The 15,527-nt window shown below is 33.0% G+C and overlaps 1 protein-coding gene across 4 annotated transcripts in view; it reads right to left on the bottom strand.

Moving 5' to 3' along the window:
* Positions 1-891: 891 nt before the first annotated feature.
* Positions 892-15,527, bottom strand: part of LOC148094254 (zinc finger E-box-binding homeobox 1-like) — a 140,638-nt gene continuing 126,002 nt past the window's right edge. For 3 of the 4 annotated variants that reach the window (XR_015715546.1, XR_015715548.1, XR_015715545.1), the window contains exon 3: positions 1,496-1,581. Coding sequence is in view for 1 of the 4 variants with exons in the window: in XM_087823822.1 (XP_087679948.1) it covers positions 1,358-1,581 (224 nt within the window). In the remaining 3 variants the exon portion in view is untranslated. Of the gene's footprint in view, positions 1,582-15,527 lie in introns of all 4 variants that reach the window. The other variant, XM_087823822.1, reaches the window with a different exon arrangement.

Here is a 15,527-nt window from a genome sequence, read left to right as displayed (position 1 = left end):
GAAAAAGAACCCCTTCAATGATTTTTCATCTTTTTATCTCCATCTATCGCATTCTCCTTATCTCACCCTTTTTCAGAGAAATCATAACCTTATTACTTCCATATTAAGACTTTGGATCAACTACACTGATGGATCATTCTGGCCACAGACAAGAAATACATAAAAAACTCTTGCTCCCAAAAGTTTTGAGCTCAATATTAAAGTTTAACAGGTTAATATCCCTGCCATTAATCAGTTGTGATAATAAATAAACAAGTTAACTTCTCTGGGTTTCATTTTCCAGAAACCTGCGAGTTATGTCAGTCCTTCCCTCTTAGTTACGTTCCACATAAAATTAACCAAATCTTATATGCTCTATCTCCTACATTTCTGTCAAATCTCTCCCCTTTATTCCAATCCCAAGGGCTACTACTTTTTTAGTTAAAAAACCCTTATCATTCCTGGCTCATTATAGCTCCCTTACTGAAGATACTACCTCCTGCCTCTAGACTCCCTCCCTCTAAAATTCTTTTCCATGTTGCTACTAGACTTATTTCTAAAGTACATATCAATGATGTTATTTCCAAAGCTTCCAGGATTAAGTTCAAATTCCTTGATGTAGAACACAGTGCCCTTCCTATTCTTTCCTTCTTTTCCTTATTTACTTCCTTGATCTCATTTTCTGCAAACACCATTTGTTCAAACCTCTATGGTTTCACCTATATTGTATCTTCTGCTTGAAGCACCTCTATTCTTTGTCTTTACCTGATTAATCTCTACTGATGTTTTGTAACTCAAGACCACTGTTTCAGTCAGAAACTCTTCTAGGACTTCTTTTCCTCTCCCAAATTTGGATGTTTTATACACACACACACACACACACACACACACACACACACATACACACACACATACGGAGAGGGAGAGAAGGGAGGAGAGAGAGGGAGGGAGATAAGGAGGGAGATGGGAGACAGGCTGGCTTACAAATACTAAAAATATTCCAGTGATTTATTTGTGTTTGGGATTTTTGCACATTAAATTGTTATAATTTTATTGCACCAAAATATAATTTGTTGCTTTCTAAGTAGATTCTTCATTTGAGGTCACAATATGAAATTAAATATAGGTCTGATTATATCAACAGTGTATGGAAAGCATGATTCTTTTTAAAAGCCTACTAGAATTCAGTCAGTATTATATGCATTGTATATTTGGTCATAATAACTTTATTATTCTGCTTCATAATCTATTTTTTGGTAAATAGAAGGATACTTTCTATTGATTAACAGACAAATAAACTTACTGTTCATTTCAAAATTTTCATCCAATTTACCTTTTCAGTTAACATATTTTTTAAAAGAATCAATAGAATAGAATATTACAAAACAAAATTAAACTTGCCATCATCCTCCCAGCAGCTCTTTGCATTCCCTTCCCTTTCGCTGCTCCCTGGTAATACTGTCTGGTCTGTTGGCAGGTCATCTTCGGGCATACCACCTTCACAATCTGCTGCATCTGTAATACTTTCTTCTTCCACAATATGGAGTTTGTCTTCATCATCTGAATCTGAATTTGTTTCTACCACAGTATTATAATTTGTAACTGTAATACAAATAAGAAACAAATAATCAAAACCAACTAGTGTAAAAATCAGTTTTTACACCAGTAAAAATAAATTTTTAAAAGTATTTACAACAGATTGTGATTCAATAATATATCTTTTAGTAGCTACACTTACTGAATGCTTACTGGATGTACAAGTGATTTATAAATAGTAACTTATTTAATTCTTAAAACAACCTTACAGCAATCCTATGAAATAGAGTAACTATCTACCATCTGCTACTTATATCTGTGTTTTACAGAAGTGGAAACCAAGACAGAGGGAAGGTAGGTAACTTATTCAAGATTATCCAACTAGAAAGTGGTGAGACCAGGATTTGAACCCTAGCATCTGGTTTCATAATTTGTGCTCTTAAACATTACATTAAACATCCCATCCTCTTCAATCATATGAACTTATTCTATATGATACTGCTTGTGTAAAATTAGGACTTCAAATCTTTAAAGCATTACAATTTAAGAAAAGAGTTCACCTCCTCTAATGAATAGCAATATGTCATCAAATTTACCATAAGAGAAAATATTTTCAAGTTATCGATTAAGCCCATGCATTCCATATTAATCATCATCATTGGCTTTAGAAAGAATCAACAAATTTAGCAAAATTTCTACATAATGAAGGCATTATTTAAGTAACATTTATATGTGAGTCTGTTGTTCTAAAAAATAATTGACATTCAGAGGTTTTCAAATGGGTACCCTTCCCATATTTTTAACGAATTTCAATAAAATTTAATGTCAGTGTTATAAGGATGTATAATTATTCTGAATGACTACTAGCTCATTCAGAATCATGAGTAATAGTTGAGAATAAAATAAAACAAATAATGTAGTATAGTCAGTATTTTTTCTTCAGACTATTTGTAATGATCACTGTAATGGGATAAATTATTCAGTACCTCATTGGGCATGGTCACTGGAATAACTCTTTTCTACTATTTGCAGGGAGATTCTTACTCGCTAAGATAGACTGAGAGGAAGGGAGAAAAAAGGAAGCTTTCCTTTGTTTAGATAACTAAGCAATGATTACTTCTAGTTCTTTCCATTTCTCCCTTCAATTTTCTAACCATTCTTGATAGAAGATAATCACCTAAATGCTTAAGTGGTATGCGTATATATCCCCCTTCCCATATAAACACATGCACACATACGCACACACACCCAAGAATGTAAAAAAAGAAATACAATAAAAAGTATGAATGTATATGTCAAGGTGAGTAAAAATAACCAAAAATCTCCAAACTTGCTCTTATAGACCGTGGGAAGACCCCTCTGTCCAAAAGACTAGTGGAGTTACCCTTTTGCCCATAAGAGGAATTCTTCAGAATCTTGTGTTATCAGAAAAATATAAAGACTTGTGTCATTAATACTTCAGATATACATTTTCCAGATATTTTCCCAAGAGCATATCATTTTCTCTCTAATATTATTATTAAAGTAATACATGTTCACTGAGAAAAAGTCAGACAATACATAATATGTAAAATTAGTAAAAGCCCACCCCCCAATTTTTCCTACAACTCTCTCTTTAAAGGTAACAATGATAGCAAATTTTATAAATTAATTTATACACTAAGTAGGCATGACACTAACCACTTTATATATCTTATTCTGTTTAACTGTAATACAGATCTCACCTTATACACATATATATATTTTATATTTAATATAAATAATATACATAATGCATATGTAATACACATATATGGCATCACATTATACGCTTTGCCACTTAGTTTTCCATGTGAGTACATGTGGAGCTTTCTCATTTTTTTTTTTTTTTTGGATGGCTACACAGCATTTCATTGTACAGTTATTACTTAACTAATCACCTATACATAAAATTTAGTTTCTTCCCAGTGTTTAAGCATTAGCAAGAATGTCATAATAAATTTTCTTACAAATATATCTTTGGCCATTCCTTAAGTACACTTGTCAGTAGGGGTGGAATTGCTGAGTCAAAGAGAAAACTTATTAAGTAGATAGATAGATATGGAAACATGAGGAATCCTTGTTCCAAGCACACTATGAGCAGGGCAAATTGTGAAATTGTGTGTGTGGGGGTAAAGGGAATGATTCTCAAAGGATGGCCCACAGTTGGGACAAGGGTTTCTTAATGAGCCTTTAACTGAGAGTAAGATGCAAACATATAAGTATGTGTGTGTGTGTTTGTGTGTGTGTGTATGTGTATATAAATATATAATTTTTTAGGAATCGTACTGGCAAATAATGCACCATGCTATTAAATTTCATTTTTACTTTCAAAGCTCCTTATTAGTAAGCTACTAAATGCTTTACTAAAGTCATTTAAAGATGCTACGGTATGTAGTCATTTATATGCTACATGCATTAAACAATGCTTAGTGTTTACTGAGGATCAATCAATTCTGTATTCCATGAGATCTAGCCACCACATTGGCTCACTGCAGAGCTTTCACTATGCATGGATAGTTGAAATTCCTACTATTTTGTGAAGGGAGGTTTTAGTGCTTCTTTAATATTTTGAGTTGACCATGGTTTTACATTGGTGTTATTGCATTTAATGATAAAATGCTGTCACTTAGCTTTATCATTATCAGTTTTATTAGTTGTATGTTGTTTGGTTTATCCTAGATTGTATATTTAACACATGTACATTTAGAATATTTTGGGGCTTCAAATTTTCCAATAATTAGGCTTTAAGACAGAATATATACATTATGATTCAAATATTAACTTGGATGCTTCATAGTTTTCACTAAGTTCTTTTTACCTTGAGCTGCAGGTGTTTTATTCTGCCTGAATCAGCAGTAGCTCAAAGTACTCTTTGAGAATACCTGTTACTTTCTAGAACTCTAGCAAAACTCCCTCCTGTCCCCAGTATAAGCTGCCATTGTGGCATGTAAGATTATAAGTTAAATACCCAAACCACAGAGGTTGTATATATTTTATAGTTATTGTGTGAATTTTCCCAAAGCATGTTCTGAGTATACAGGATAATATTTGAAAAAATTTAAAAAGCACATTTTATGGGCTAAAATGGAAAAAAGACCAATAATTATTTTATAAGGCTTCTGTCTTTTGCTTCACAGTTACTTAGCTGAGAGAAAAAGCAGTGAAAATCACTTATATTGATTATCAAAAGTTAGGTAATAGGAAAGCTTCCTAGTGTTTCTGAATCTATCCTTCTGTGGATCTACAAAGCTAATTTTAAAAATAGGGTCCCAGAAATATACAGAATAATGCAGGGACCTTGATAAATTCTAATAGCCAATGAGAGTGTCAGTTACTTTCATTGCCTGTCATCTAATGCAATACCCTTTATACTGTTTAACCTTTGGCTAAAAAATATAACAAAATATAATTTGTTCTAAGAGCAGTATATTCTTAATCACAGGTGATAATCAACTTTGGGCCCTGAGGGTATTTTTTTAATTAAAAAAAATCCTTACCCAGGGATATATTTACGGATTTTAGAAAGAAAGGAAGGGGGGAAGGGAGGGAGGGAGCAAGGGAGAGAGAGACAGAGAGAGAGAAACATCGATGAGAGAGGGAAACATCGATGTGAGAGAGAAAGATCAATTGGTTGCCTCCTGCCCACGCCCCAACTGGGGGTTGAACCTGCAACCTAGATATGTGCCCTGACCAGAAGTCGAACCCACGACCTTTTTGGTGCATGGGACGATGCTCCAACCAACTGAGACACCCAGCTGGGGCTGTCCTGAGTTTTAATTAAAATAATAAAATTTCAAGAGTAAAGATAAAGGAAAATAGAAAAGGTAAATAGTTTTAAAATATTTAAGCATAATTTACCATTCATAATTTGAATTTCCATTTCAATAGAAAATGGTAACATTTTCAATGCAGTCTCATTGGCACCAGGTTGCGGTTAAGGACAATCTTGGCGGTAGTTCTTGTTGGTATTATTTGCTAACAGTTAATGCCAGATATAACAGTATCCACACTGCGTAACTGCATAAAGTGGTTGTAAGGAGCTAATGATTTAAAAGTGTATCGTGCTTAGATCAGTGTCTTGCACACAGTAAAGACTATGCAGGTATTTGTTATCATCATCATCATCATCTCAATGCATCTTTATGGGGGGGTCGTGGGGGGGAGGGAGGGGGCGGGGGAGGGAGAGGGGGGAGAGAGACAGAGAGAGAGAGGGTTGTGGGAGAGAGGGAGAGAGGGAGAGAGAAAGACTGAGTAACCTGGTTGAGGTTTCACAGCTATTAAGTTGTAGAGCTGGAACTCAAATCCTGGTCTGCCTGATTCCATAGTCCATATTCTTTAACTACCATGTATAAAGCCCCCTGACAGAAAATCATTGCTAAATACTCTTAAATTTGCATTTTTGTGTCTAGCCTATCCTGGGTCCCTAGAATTCTATACTTAACAATTTGCTGCTGAAAACATTTTCAAATGAAAATGTTTAAAAGAAAGTTAACCATTAGAATCTCATAATAATACAACAAATAGTATACCATGGGGTAGCATCATCATTATAGTTAATAAACCTTTAGAAGACTTTCACACAGTATATTCTTTTTGCACTTGATTGCATGGAGCACCATATCAACTGCACAAATTAAACTTGTAAACATCTGATTCTAAGTAATGTACAATTATAATAAAAGAATTAGGTGAGTATGGTTCAAAAAAGGAGTAATACAACCTTCAGTCATTAAGATAAGAGGAAGATCATCTAAATGCTTTATAAATAGGGGACCCCACCATACACTGTTTACTGTAGCTCTCAATAGTAAATTAAGCTGCATAAGGGAAGACTGAGGGAGAGAGGGAAGAGGGGGCAGATTTAACTCTCAGGCCTTTGATTCCTGTCAGGTGATAACTATGGCAAGTGTTGATTAAAGCTACAGGATAAGGCCATGTTTCAACAATTTTTGGGTGTATAAAGGCTTTTCTTTCCAAGAGGAAGTTCTGCTTACATCATGCCATTAATATATGCTTAACTATGTCCTACTAATTCCTACCAAATTCCCAAACACACATTTATCTGCATGGCAGTAAAGAAAGATAAGATCTCTTTTAGGGAAAGATATAAGACTAATACTTAAAAACTAGTAGACTGTTTCTAACTAATTGTTCCATATACACCAGACTAACCTACTGTCATAATTTAAGAAACACTTAGAAAAACAAATACACTTTGAGTCACGTTCTCCAGAGTAATGGGATTATAGTTTGATTAAGGAATAGATATTTGACACATGTTTATACTATGCTGAAAACAACACAACTTAGGCACAAATGCTCTGAAATATGAAGATAAAGGTGGAAACACAAAAAAAGTATTTCCATTATTCTTTAACATCAGTTGGGACAAAAATAACATCACTTAATATATTTTTCTTATCTTGAACAGAGTCCCTGGCACACTGCTTCCACACAGTAGGTATAGAATTATTTGTTGAACTGAATGTGGGGCCAAATTTCTTTTTTTCTTAGTGAAGAAATAAGTCAGTATACTTAAGTGTTACTGATAATTCAGAAAAATGAAGACAAAACTGCAATGATAACCAGACAACTTGTAAATTAACACATAAAATGGAAAGAAATCTTTTGACAATTCATAGGGTTAGAGAAAACTTCTGCAAATAACATTACTCCAGGAAAGGGGAGATTATGTTGTCCATAAGTAATACACTCGGATACTTACTGTAAATATTTGTTAATCTGCCTTTTGACCTAATTTATATATATTAACTTACTACCTATATTTCACTACCTAATAAAGGTTATAATGTAATAATATACATATTTAATATGGCACATAATAATATTCAATGTATATATTATCTAATTTTAATTTAAGTCCTTTAAAAATAGGCATCATAATGATTTTTAGAGTGCTCCAAGCACTATGAACATGTTAGGTTTTAATAAGTACTAATGCTTTAGCAAATTTTGGGGGGCAGTTCTTTTAATCCTCTAGGTAAGATCTTTCTTAATCTAGGGTGCCTATTATATTGAACAATAACCATAGCCTCATTTTACATTTTCAAAATAATTTTAACTTATTATAACTCCAATGAAGTCAATGATTCTGAAATTTACCCCAGCAAACGGGTAGGTTTCTTTTTAAATGCCTTCAGATACAAGCTATTAAAAGAATGAAAACTGATATGCAAAGGCAGGAGAGAGGGCTGCCATCACGCACAGAATCACAGTTCTAATTTTCTCCCGTCTCATTACGCAAAAATTCCTAAGTATTTATGGGATTTGTCTTTGGGACTCTCTCAGTTCTTGTTCTGGCGTATTCCCCATTCTCCATAGGTCCTCTATCTATACACCCCCCAACAACAGCCATCCCAAATTACCTTCCCCTTTCCCTGGTAATTAGCTCACTCAGTGAGCTAACTTCAGCCAGTGCTAGTATAACTCACAGAGAGGTAGATGAAGCAATTAAAGAGCAAAATTCTTAGCAGATTAAACTAAACACAGTCCTAGGAATAGGTGGTTCTTTTATGTATGGGAGGAAAGTTTCTGGGCTGAGATAATTCACACTAAATTACCAAGAACTAATATTTCCTTCATAGATACAATCTGCATTTATAAAAAGGATGCTTTTTAATTTATATGACTTGTTAGTTATGGAATACAGGCAGTATAACAAAACCCAAGAAAAGTGTGAAGATGAGATTAAAAATAAATACAAATGCAGAAACTGAGTCAGAAAGTAGAGAAACCATATAATTAATAATCAATCCAACAACCAGATCTTTAAAGAATCAATGAAATAGATACATTACCATCACACTTAATCCCAGAAAAAAACTGAGTGGCACAAATATTCAATATTAAAGTGCAAATAGAGAAGTAACTACAAAGAATGCAGAGATTTACTTTATAAATATTTTGCACCCATCTAAGTAAATAAGTTTGAAAACCTGGATGAAAAAACTTTCTAGGAAAATGTAAATGATTATAACTACATTTATTATTTTATGGAATTTATAAAATTATAGAAAACAGAGCAAGGTAGACAAACCATAGCATAAATTTAGAAAGCTATCAAATAGTTAACCACTCAAAAAGTGGCAATGTTTTGCCAGCTGAATTTCTTTAGATCTTCAAAGGACTGATAATTCTGTTGCTTTTTAAAGAGAGAAGAAAATTAAAAGAGCCTACATTCTTTCTATGAAGTCAGCATAATAACAGTAAAGTAAATTTGAGAAAGAACACACACATGCACACATGCACACACACACTCATGAATTCAGTCTCACTGGTAATCACTAATGTAAAAATCCTAAATAAAATATTAAATCCTGTAGTACGTTAAAAGAATAAAGCAAGCATTATTCAACATTAGGGAATACATAAGGGAGTTCTCTGTACCAGCAATTTTCAACCTTTTTAATCTAATGGCATGCATAAACTATTACTAAAATTCTGCGGCACACCAAAAAGTGTATTTTTTGCCGTTCTGATAAAAAAAGGTTATGATTTTGATTCATTCTCACTGGATGGCTATTTTTGTGTTGGCTGTTGTCATTTTTTTATTTGACAATCTGAAGGAAAAGAGGTCAATGCCCCTGACTAAATAGTCAGGTATTGCATGTTTTACAGATTTTTGTCGCACATTGGTTGAAAAATCACTGCACTATATATTAATACAGTAAAAGAAGAAACAATATGACTTCTAGGCATTTATAAGATAAAATGCTACTGTCATCATTATTTGTTAATAGAATTCTAAAAGAACAGGCTAATTTTTAAAAAGAACAAAATAGAAAGCACAAATACTGGAAAAGAGAAAGCAAAATTATTATTTGCAAGTGATATGATGATGTTTCTGGAAAATTCAAGAAAAATCACTAAAAAACTATAAGCAATTAGAAAACCTGGTAAATGACTAATTATGAATTTAACATAAAAATCAATAGCTTTCCAATAAATCAACAATAATCTTCTAAAAAAATAACAGAAGAAAAAAATATGCTAGTAATAATTCAATAAAGGCAAAAACCCCACACAAAACAAGCAAACAAACAAAAAAATCACACACACATACACACCCCAAACATGGAGGACCTATATAAAGAAAACTTTAGTACTCTATTGAGGGTCATAAAAGAATTTGAACAAATACATTCTTTTTGGTTAGAATGATTTCATATTGTAAAGATGCCAAATCTACCTAAAATAATCTTTAAGTTTAATGCAATTCTAATCCAAATACTAATATGATATTTTAGATTCTAAATCTAAATGATTTAGACAAAATGATTCTAAAGTTTATAATGAGAGGTAAGAGCAGCACCATCTCTGAAGCCAGAATGCCTACTTCAAGTCACAGCTTTACCACTTATTACCTATGTCACCTTGGGCATGTTACTTAATCTTCTCATGTCTCAGTTTCCTCATCTCTAAAATGGGGATAATAGTATGTCCCTATTTCATAATAATAAAAAATAATTCTATATGACAAAAGCTTAATTCTATATGACAGTGCTGTACACAGTGCTCAATACATATTGTTACTATTATTTTGTGGGAAAACAAACCCAAAATTATTCAAGAAAATTCAGAAAAATAATGGTAATGTGGTGGTAGAAGAACATGGCCTAGCCATACCAGATGGAAAATGCATCTCAAAACTATACACATGGGAACAGATTTACAGTGGTAACAGGGATAGGCAGACAATCAATGGACTTGATTAGAATCCAGGAGTATATCTTGCTTATCAGATTCCCACCCCATAGCTTTAACCAGAATAAAAGTTATATGAATGGAAGATTTTAATTAAAAATACTAAAACCATGGAAGTAATATAAGTATAGGAAAATCATTTTATAGTCTTGTAATAAGGGTGTTAAGCATGACACGAAATCCGTGATGTACACAGAAAAAAATTAAAGTCAAAGTCAAATGACAAACTATGAAAAATATTTGTAGTACATGATACTAAAGACTGATTTCTTTATTGTACAAAGAATTCTTAAATATCCATGAGAAAATGATGAACTACCCAGTAAGAATATGCAAAAAGGTAATTCACACATTCACACACACAAAAATATGGTCAATAAACATGTAACAAGATGCTTAACCTCATTAATTAAAAAAACAAAAACTTTGTTACATCTTACATACACTCTTAACTCTCCTTTGCCTTTCTCTAACTTAAAAAAACACATACCAAAAACCCTATTCTGATTAAATCCTTATTAAACCCTGGTTAAATCTCGCTTTTCCAAATTCTATACTACTTTCCTGCAAAGCTTCTTTAAAAAGTTGCCTACAGACCTGTCTCCAAGTACACTTGCCTACAGTCTGATTCTTCCTATTCTCTCTTAAACCCACTCCAGTCACAAAATTGTTGACTTGGGAAGGGCCTTTATATTGTTGAATACAATGACAATTATTAGCCCTCATTTTATTTGACTAGCAGCATTTGACATAATCCTGAATCACTCTCTCCTTTAGGTTTTCCTTCTAACTCACTGGCTGCTGCTCCCCCCCACCCCCCCCACCCCATCTCCGGGACCTCATTCTTTTTCATGGCTCTAAATACCATTCAGTGACTCCCCTGCTGAAGTCCAGACACCCAATTTGCCTATGTGACATCTCCACTTGGATTTCTAAAGGGCAAATCTTCCACATCCAAAAAGTCAACTCTGGATCCTCTCATAGTCTTTTCCATTTCAGTAAATGGCAATTCTACTCTTTCAGTTGCTCAGGCCAAAAATCTTGGTGCCAGTTTTGACTCCCCCTTTTTTCTCTCTCATACTCAACATCCAATCTAGAGAAAAATACCTTAAAATTTATTCAGAATTTAACCACTTATGATTAATTCGTACTACCACCTCCCTGCTCTAAAACCACCATCATCTCTCACCCAGAATATTGTAATTCTCCTATCAGGTCTCCTTTCTTCTACCTTTACCTTTCTACAGCCAGTTCTCAATACAACCGCTGAAGTAATCCCTCTAAAGCATTAGAGGAATCCTTTCACTCTTCTGAGGAAACCATCTAATGGTTTCCCATTTTATTATTCACTGTAATCGAAAGGCCCTTCATGAGCTGGCTCATGTTCATCCATTCTCTCTCTGACTTCACCTTTTACTACTATATAGTTGCTCACTCCATTCCAGATATACTGGCCTCTTGTCTCAAGGCTTCTGTACTTCATGTCACTCCACCTAGAATACTCTTCATGGATGGCTCTATTTCACCTCCTTAGTGATATCTTCTATGACCACCCTATTTAAATTTATAGACCTTCCCTAGCACAAGAGCACACCCCAATCTCTCCTGTGATCAATTTCTTTTTAAAATACATATCAACAACTGCCATTTTATTTTATATTTTATTGTTTTCTCTCACTAGAATGTAAACTCCATGTGGGTAGGAATTTTTCCTGTTGTATTCACTGCTGTGCATGTAGAACACTGCCCATAAGTACTAACTGGTTAATAAATTATGTTTGTTTAGTATCATTTAAAATGATATTAAAGCACAGTGATATAAAGCATAAAAATACCAATAACACATGGTATATCCAAGGGGTAAGGAAACAAGTACACTCTTACAGGTTGTTGTGCTAATATGGCAATATTTGTCAAAATTTTAAATGTTTACCTGTTGAACCAGCAATATCTTAGCATTTACCTACAAATTAACTTACATATGTGTGCAAATATACATATATTTATCTGAAAACTTGTTTTTAATTAAAAACACCTAAGTAACCATCCAAGATATAGTCCTTTGTACTGATATACAGAGGACGAGTCCTTCAAAATAATTGATCCCATTCTTGCAGAAAATGAAGACATATCATATACATATATATACCTGAATAATAAAAAATAATGTCCAGATAGCCGCTGAAGAAATGAGGTAATGAAAGAGACTTTAAAAAATTTTATTCCTTCTATATTGTTTAAATGTTTATATTACTTTACAAATTTTTTAAAAGGTAAATTTTAAATGCCCAAGAAAAATGACTGAAATAATATTCTGTACACTGTTTCTAGTGGTGAACTGAAGAAAACTGAACTGAAATCAGGAGAAACATTTTAATATTTTTGTTATTTGAATTTCTATAACAGTAGATAGGTATAATTAGAAACAATAATCAATATATCAAAATGAAATTCTATAATAATTAAAGGTTAAAATTACATTTAAGAAGAAAATATTTACTACGTTGTAAGTATACATCTTGTAGATTTTGAAATAAAATAAATTATTAGGAAAAAATAAGATGTATTTTTCTTATGTATGAAAGACAGCAGTTTTTCTTAAAGCATGAGTAACATTCACCTTTTCTATTCATAGCTACATAAAGTATGAAGTTATCTAGAATGAAAAGTGACGTCTGCTCCTTCCTACTAGTTCTGAGGGCAACTGCACACTTACTGCACAGACTCTATCATATACTTTCCCTTGTGAAAGGCAACTAATACTCCCAAAATACAGATCAGAGCACAATACACCTATACTCACAATCACATGTTTCATAGCCTCTACTATAGGAGCTGGCATGATTCCAAGTTTTTTTCAACTTACAAAGAAGTTCTAAGAAATATTTTTTCATTTACCAGTCCCAGAGGGTACTTTTCCCGAATGGTTTTGAAACTGATTCATAACTGAACTGGTTATGAAAAATAAGATAACTGGAGAGGACACAAGTTTTATTTTAATTCTAATCACTTAGGTTTTTCAGATTCCTTAAGCTAGAAATACAGTGTTGATTATTTGGAACTGTTGGCCATGTGCTGGACATCAGTTTTCACAATGGGAAATAAAAACCACAGGAGAAGTTAAAAGAAACAGGTCAAGAACCCCAAGGATGTAGTCTGAGGACTGGTCTCTTTTGTTTCCAGGGGAACAGTATACAATAATTCAAGTATGGCTCATGGTACCTAACTAGGCGACCTCCTCTTTCAATGCTTTCCTAAGGGCCAAATTTTAGTACAAGGATACTAATTCCTTCAGTATAGACATGGAAGAACAAGAATCATACTAATAAAATTTGAATTTGAATTTGAATTTATTTATTAATAAATTCAAACTAGAGTTTAGCTTTACAGAGGCCTTCTAAACAGTACAATGTGTTACAAACTTGAGTTATAAAATTAGAATGAAAAATTTAGTTCCTTTGACCTAAATGTTCCAGAAGGTAGGAGAATAAAAGACATTAATAGCTAGACCAACTTCTGAGATACATGCAATATCTATAAACTATGAGTGATATATATATGTTAAATATTATATAGAGAAATATGGTAGTAATTAAATGCTAAATTGAGAGTTATGAAGAAAATAAACGCTATAGTATCCCATACTTCATTGTATTTAATTTCTATTTTATGTCTCGATAATGCACCAAAGAAAGAAAATTTTTAATACTTTGGGTTTTTAAATTTGTGATTTGTTGGTAAATTAAATGGATTTGAATTGTAGTACCAAAGAATTCCTAGTGCTTTGTTTTACTTGATTTAAGAATCAGGTTTGAGAAGGAATTGGAATGGTAACCATCTTTGGACAGAACTTATTCAGAAAATAAATAGTATCCAATAAACTAGAAGATCATGTGAATTCAACAGTTACACTTTCATATAAATTTTACCTTAGTGGTGAAAGAAGTCAACATTATTGGAAAATCACACATAAATGTAAACTTTAATACCATATACAGAAACAAGGAGAGGATATTTTCAAAGTATTTTAAAGAAATGATCTATTGAATTTCTACTGTTGGTAAAGAGTTAAATCAATCAATACTGCTTATATAGTTTTGTACTCTTGCTCATGAGGTACTTGCTAAGTATTGAGTGTTTTACATGAAGTACAGTTATGAATTATTTAATCCTTAGAAGAGTCACATGAAGAACTATTATCATTTTATAGAAAAGGAAACTGTGATATAGAGAGGTTATATAACTTGCCAAAGGTTGAACCAGTTAGTATTGGAGCCAGGATTCCAACCCAAGTCATGTGGCTCTGGAGACCATGCTCTAAATATACTGTTTCTCCAAAGCAAGTGGAATATTAGAGCCAACAAATGAGTAAAAACCCCTCAAAAAACAAACAAAACAAAAAAGATTCAGAATAAATTATTAAACACTTCACTGACAAGTACTTTAATCTTTCTAAACTCAGAATCTAAGAAAATACAATTTAAATTTAAAATATCCTTATTATTCATCTTTACATCAGAATGACAATAGAGGACATATATAACTACAAAACCTCAGTTCAGAGATTGTTTTATTTCCTTGATTTAAAATTCCAGTTGCTCTGTATTGCATATACCATGAATTTCAAACTCCAATGCATGGCAAATGAGGGTCTCTAGACTGTGAATATTATGGTGTCAATTACCTTTTTATTGATATATTCTGCTCAATATATTCTATTCCTTAGACATCACTGTACTTTCATGCTTTCCCTTTGCTCTTTCTCCTCTACTGCCAAATTTCTATGCATCTTTCAGAACTCATATCCAACCCATCAATAAATCCTGGGGTTATACCTCTCTATCTCCATGCCACTATTCTATTTCAAATTGTCACCTCTGCTCCTCTGTACTACAATATTTGCCTCAGTGGTCCCTTGTCTCCATTTGCTACTTAGCAGCCAGTGATCTTTTCAAAACATAAAGTAGAATATGTCACTCTCCTTCTTGTAAACTTTCAGTAGCTTTCCAATGTTCTCTCATGGCCTACAAGGTTCTGCATGTTCAGGCCCTCACCTTCTCCACTATTCTTATACATTCTCACTAAATGGTCTTTTGTTCTTTGTATGTGAAAAGCTTTACTCCACTCTAAGCTCTTCCCTCTGCCTAGGATCCTCTGTTCCCAGATCCTTCCATGACTGGATCTTTCTTTTCCTTTTCTCCACTCCAAGGTCATTCAACAGTTGTTATTTTACAGTTCTTGAGGTCAGAAGTTTAAAACAGGTCTCA

Source organism: Miniopterus natalensis, chromosome 1 (assembly GCF_054644295.1).
Source record: "Miniopterus natalensis isolate mMinNat1 chromosome 1, mMinNat1.hap1, whole genome shotgun sequence".
In the NCBI taxonomy this organism is placed as follows: domain Eukaryota; kingdom Metazoa; phylum Chordata; class Mammalia; order Chiroptera; family Miniopteridae; genus Miniopterus; species Miniopterus natalensis.
Note: the sequence above shows the minus strand (reverse complement) of the source record. Positions and strands in the feature narration are given on the sequence as shown.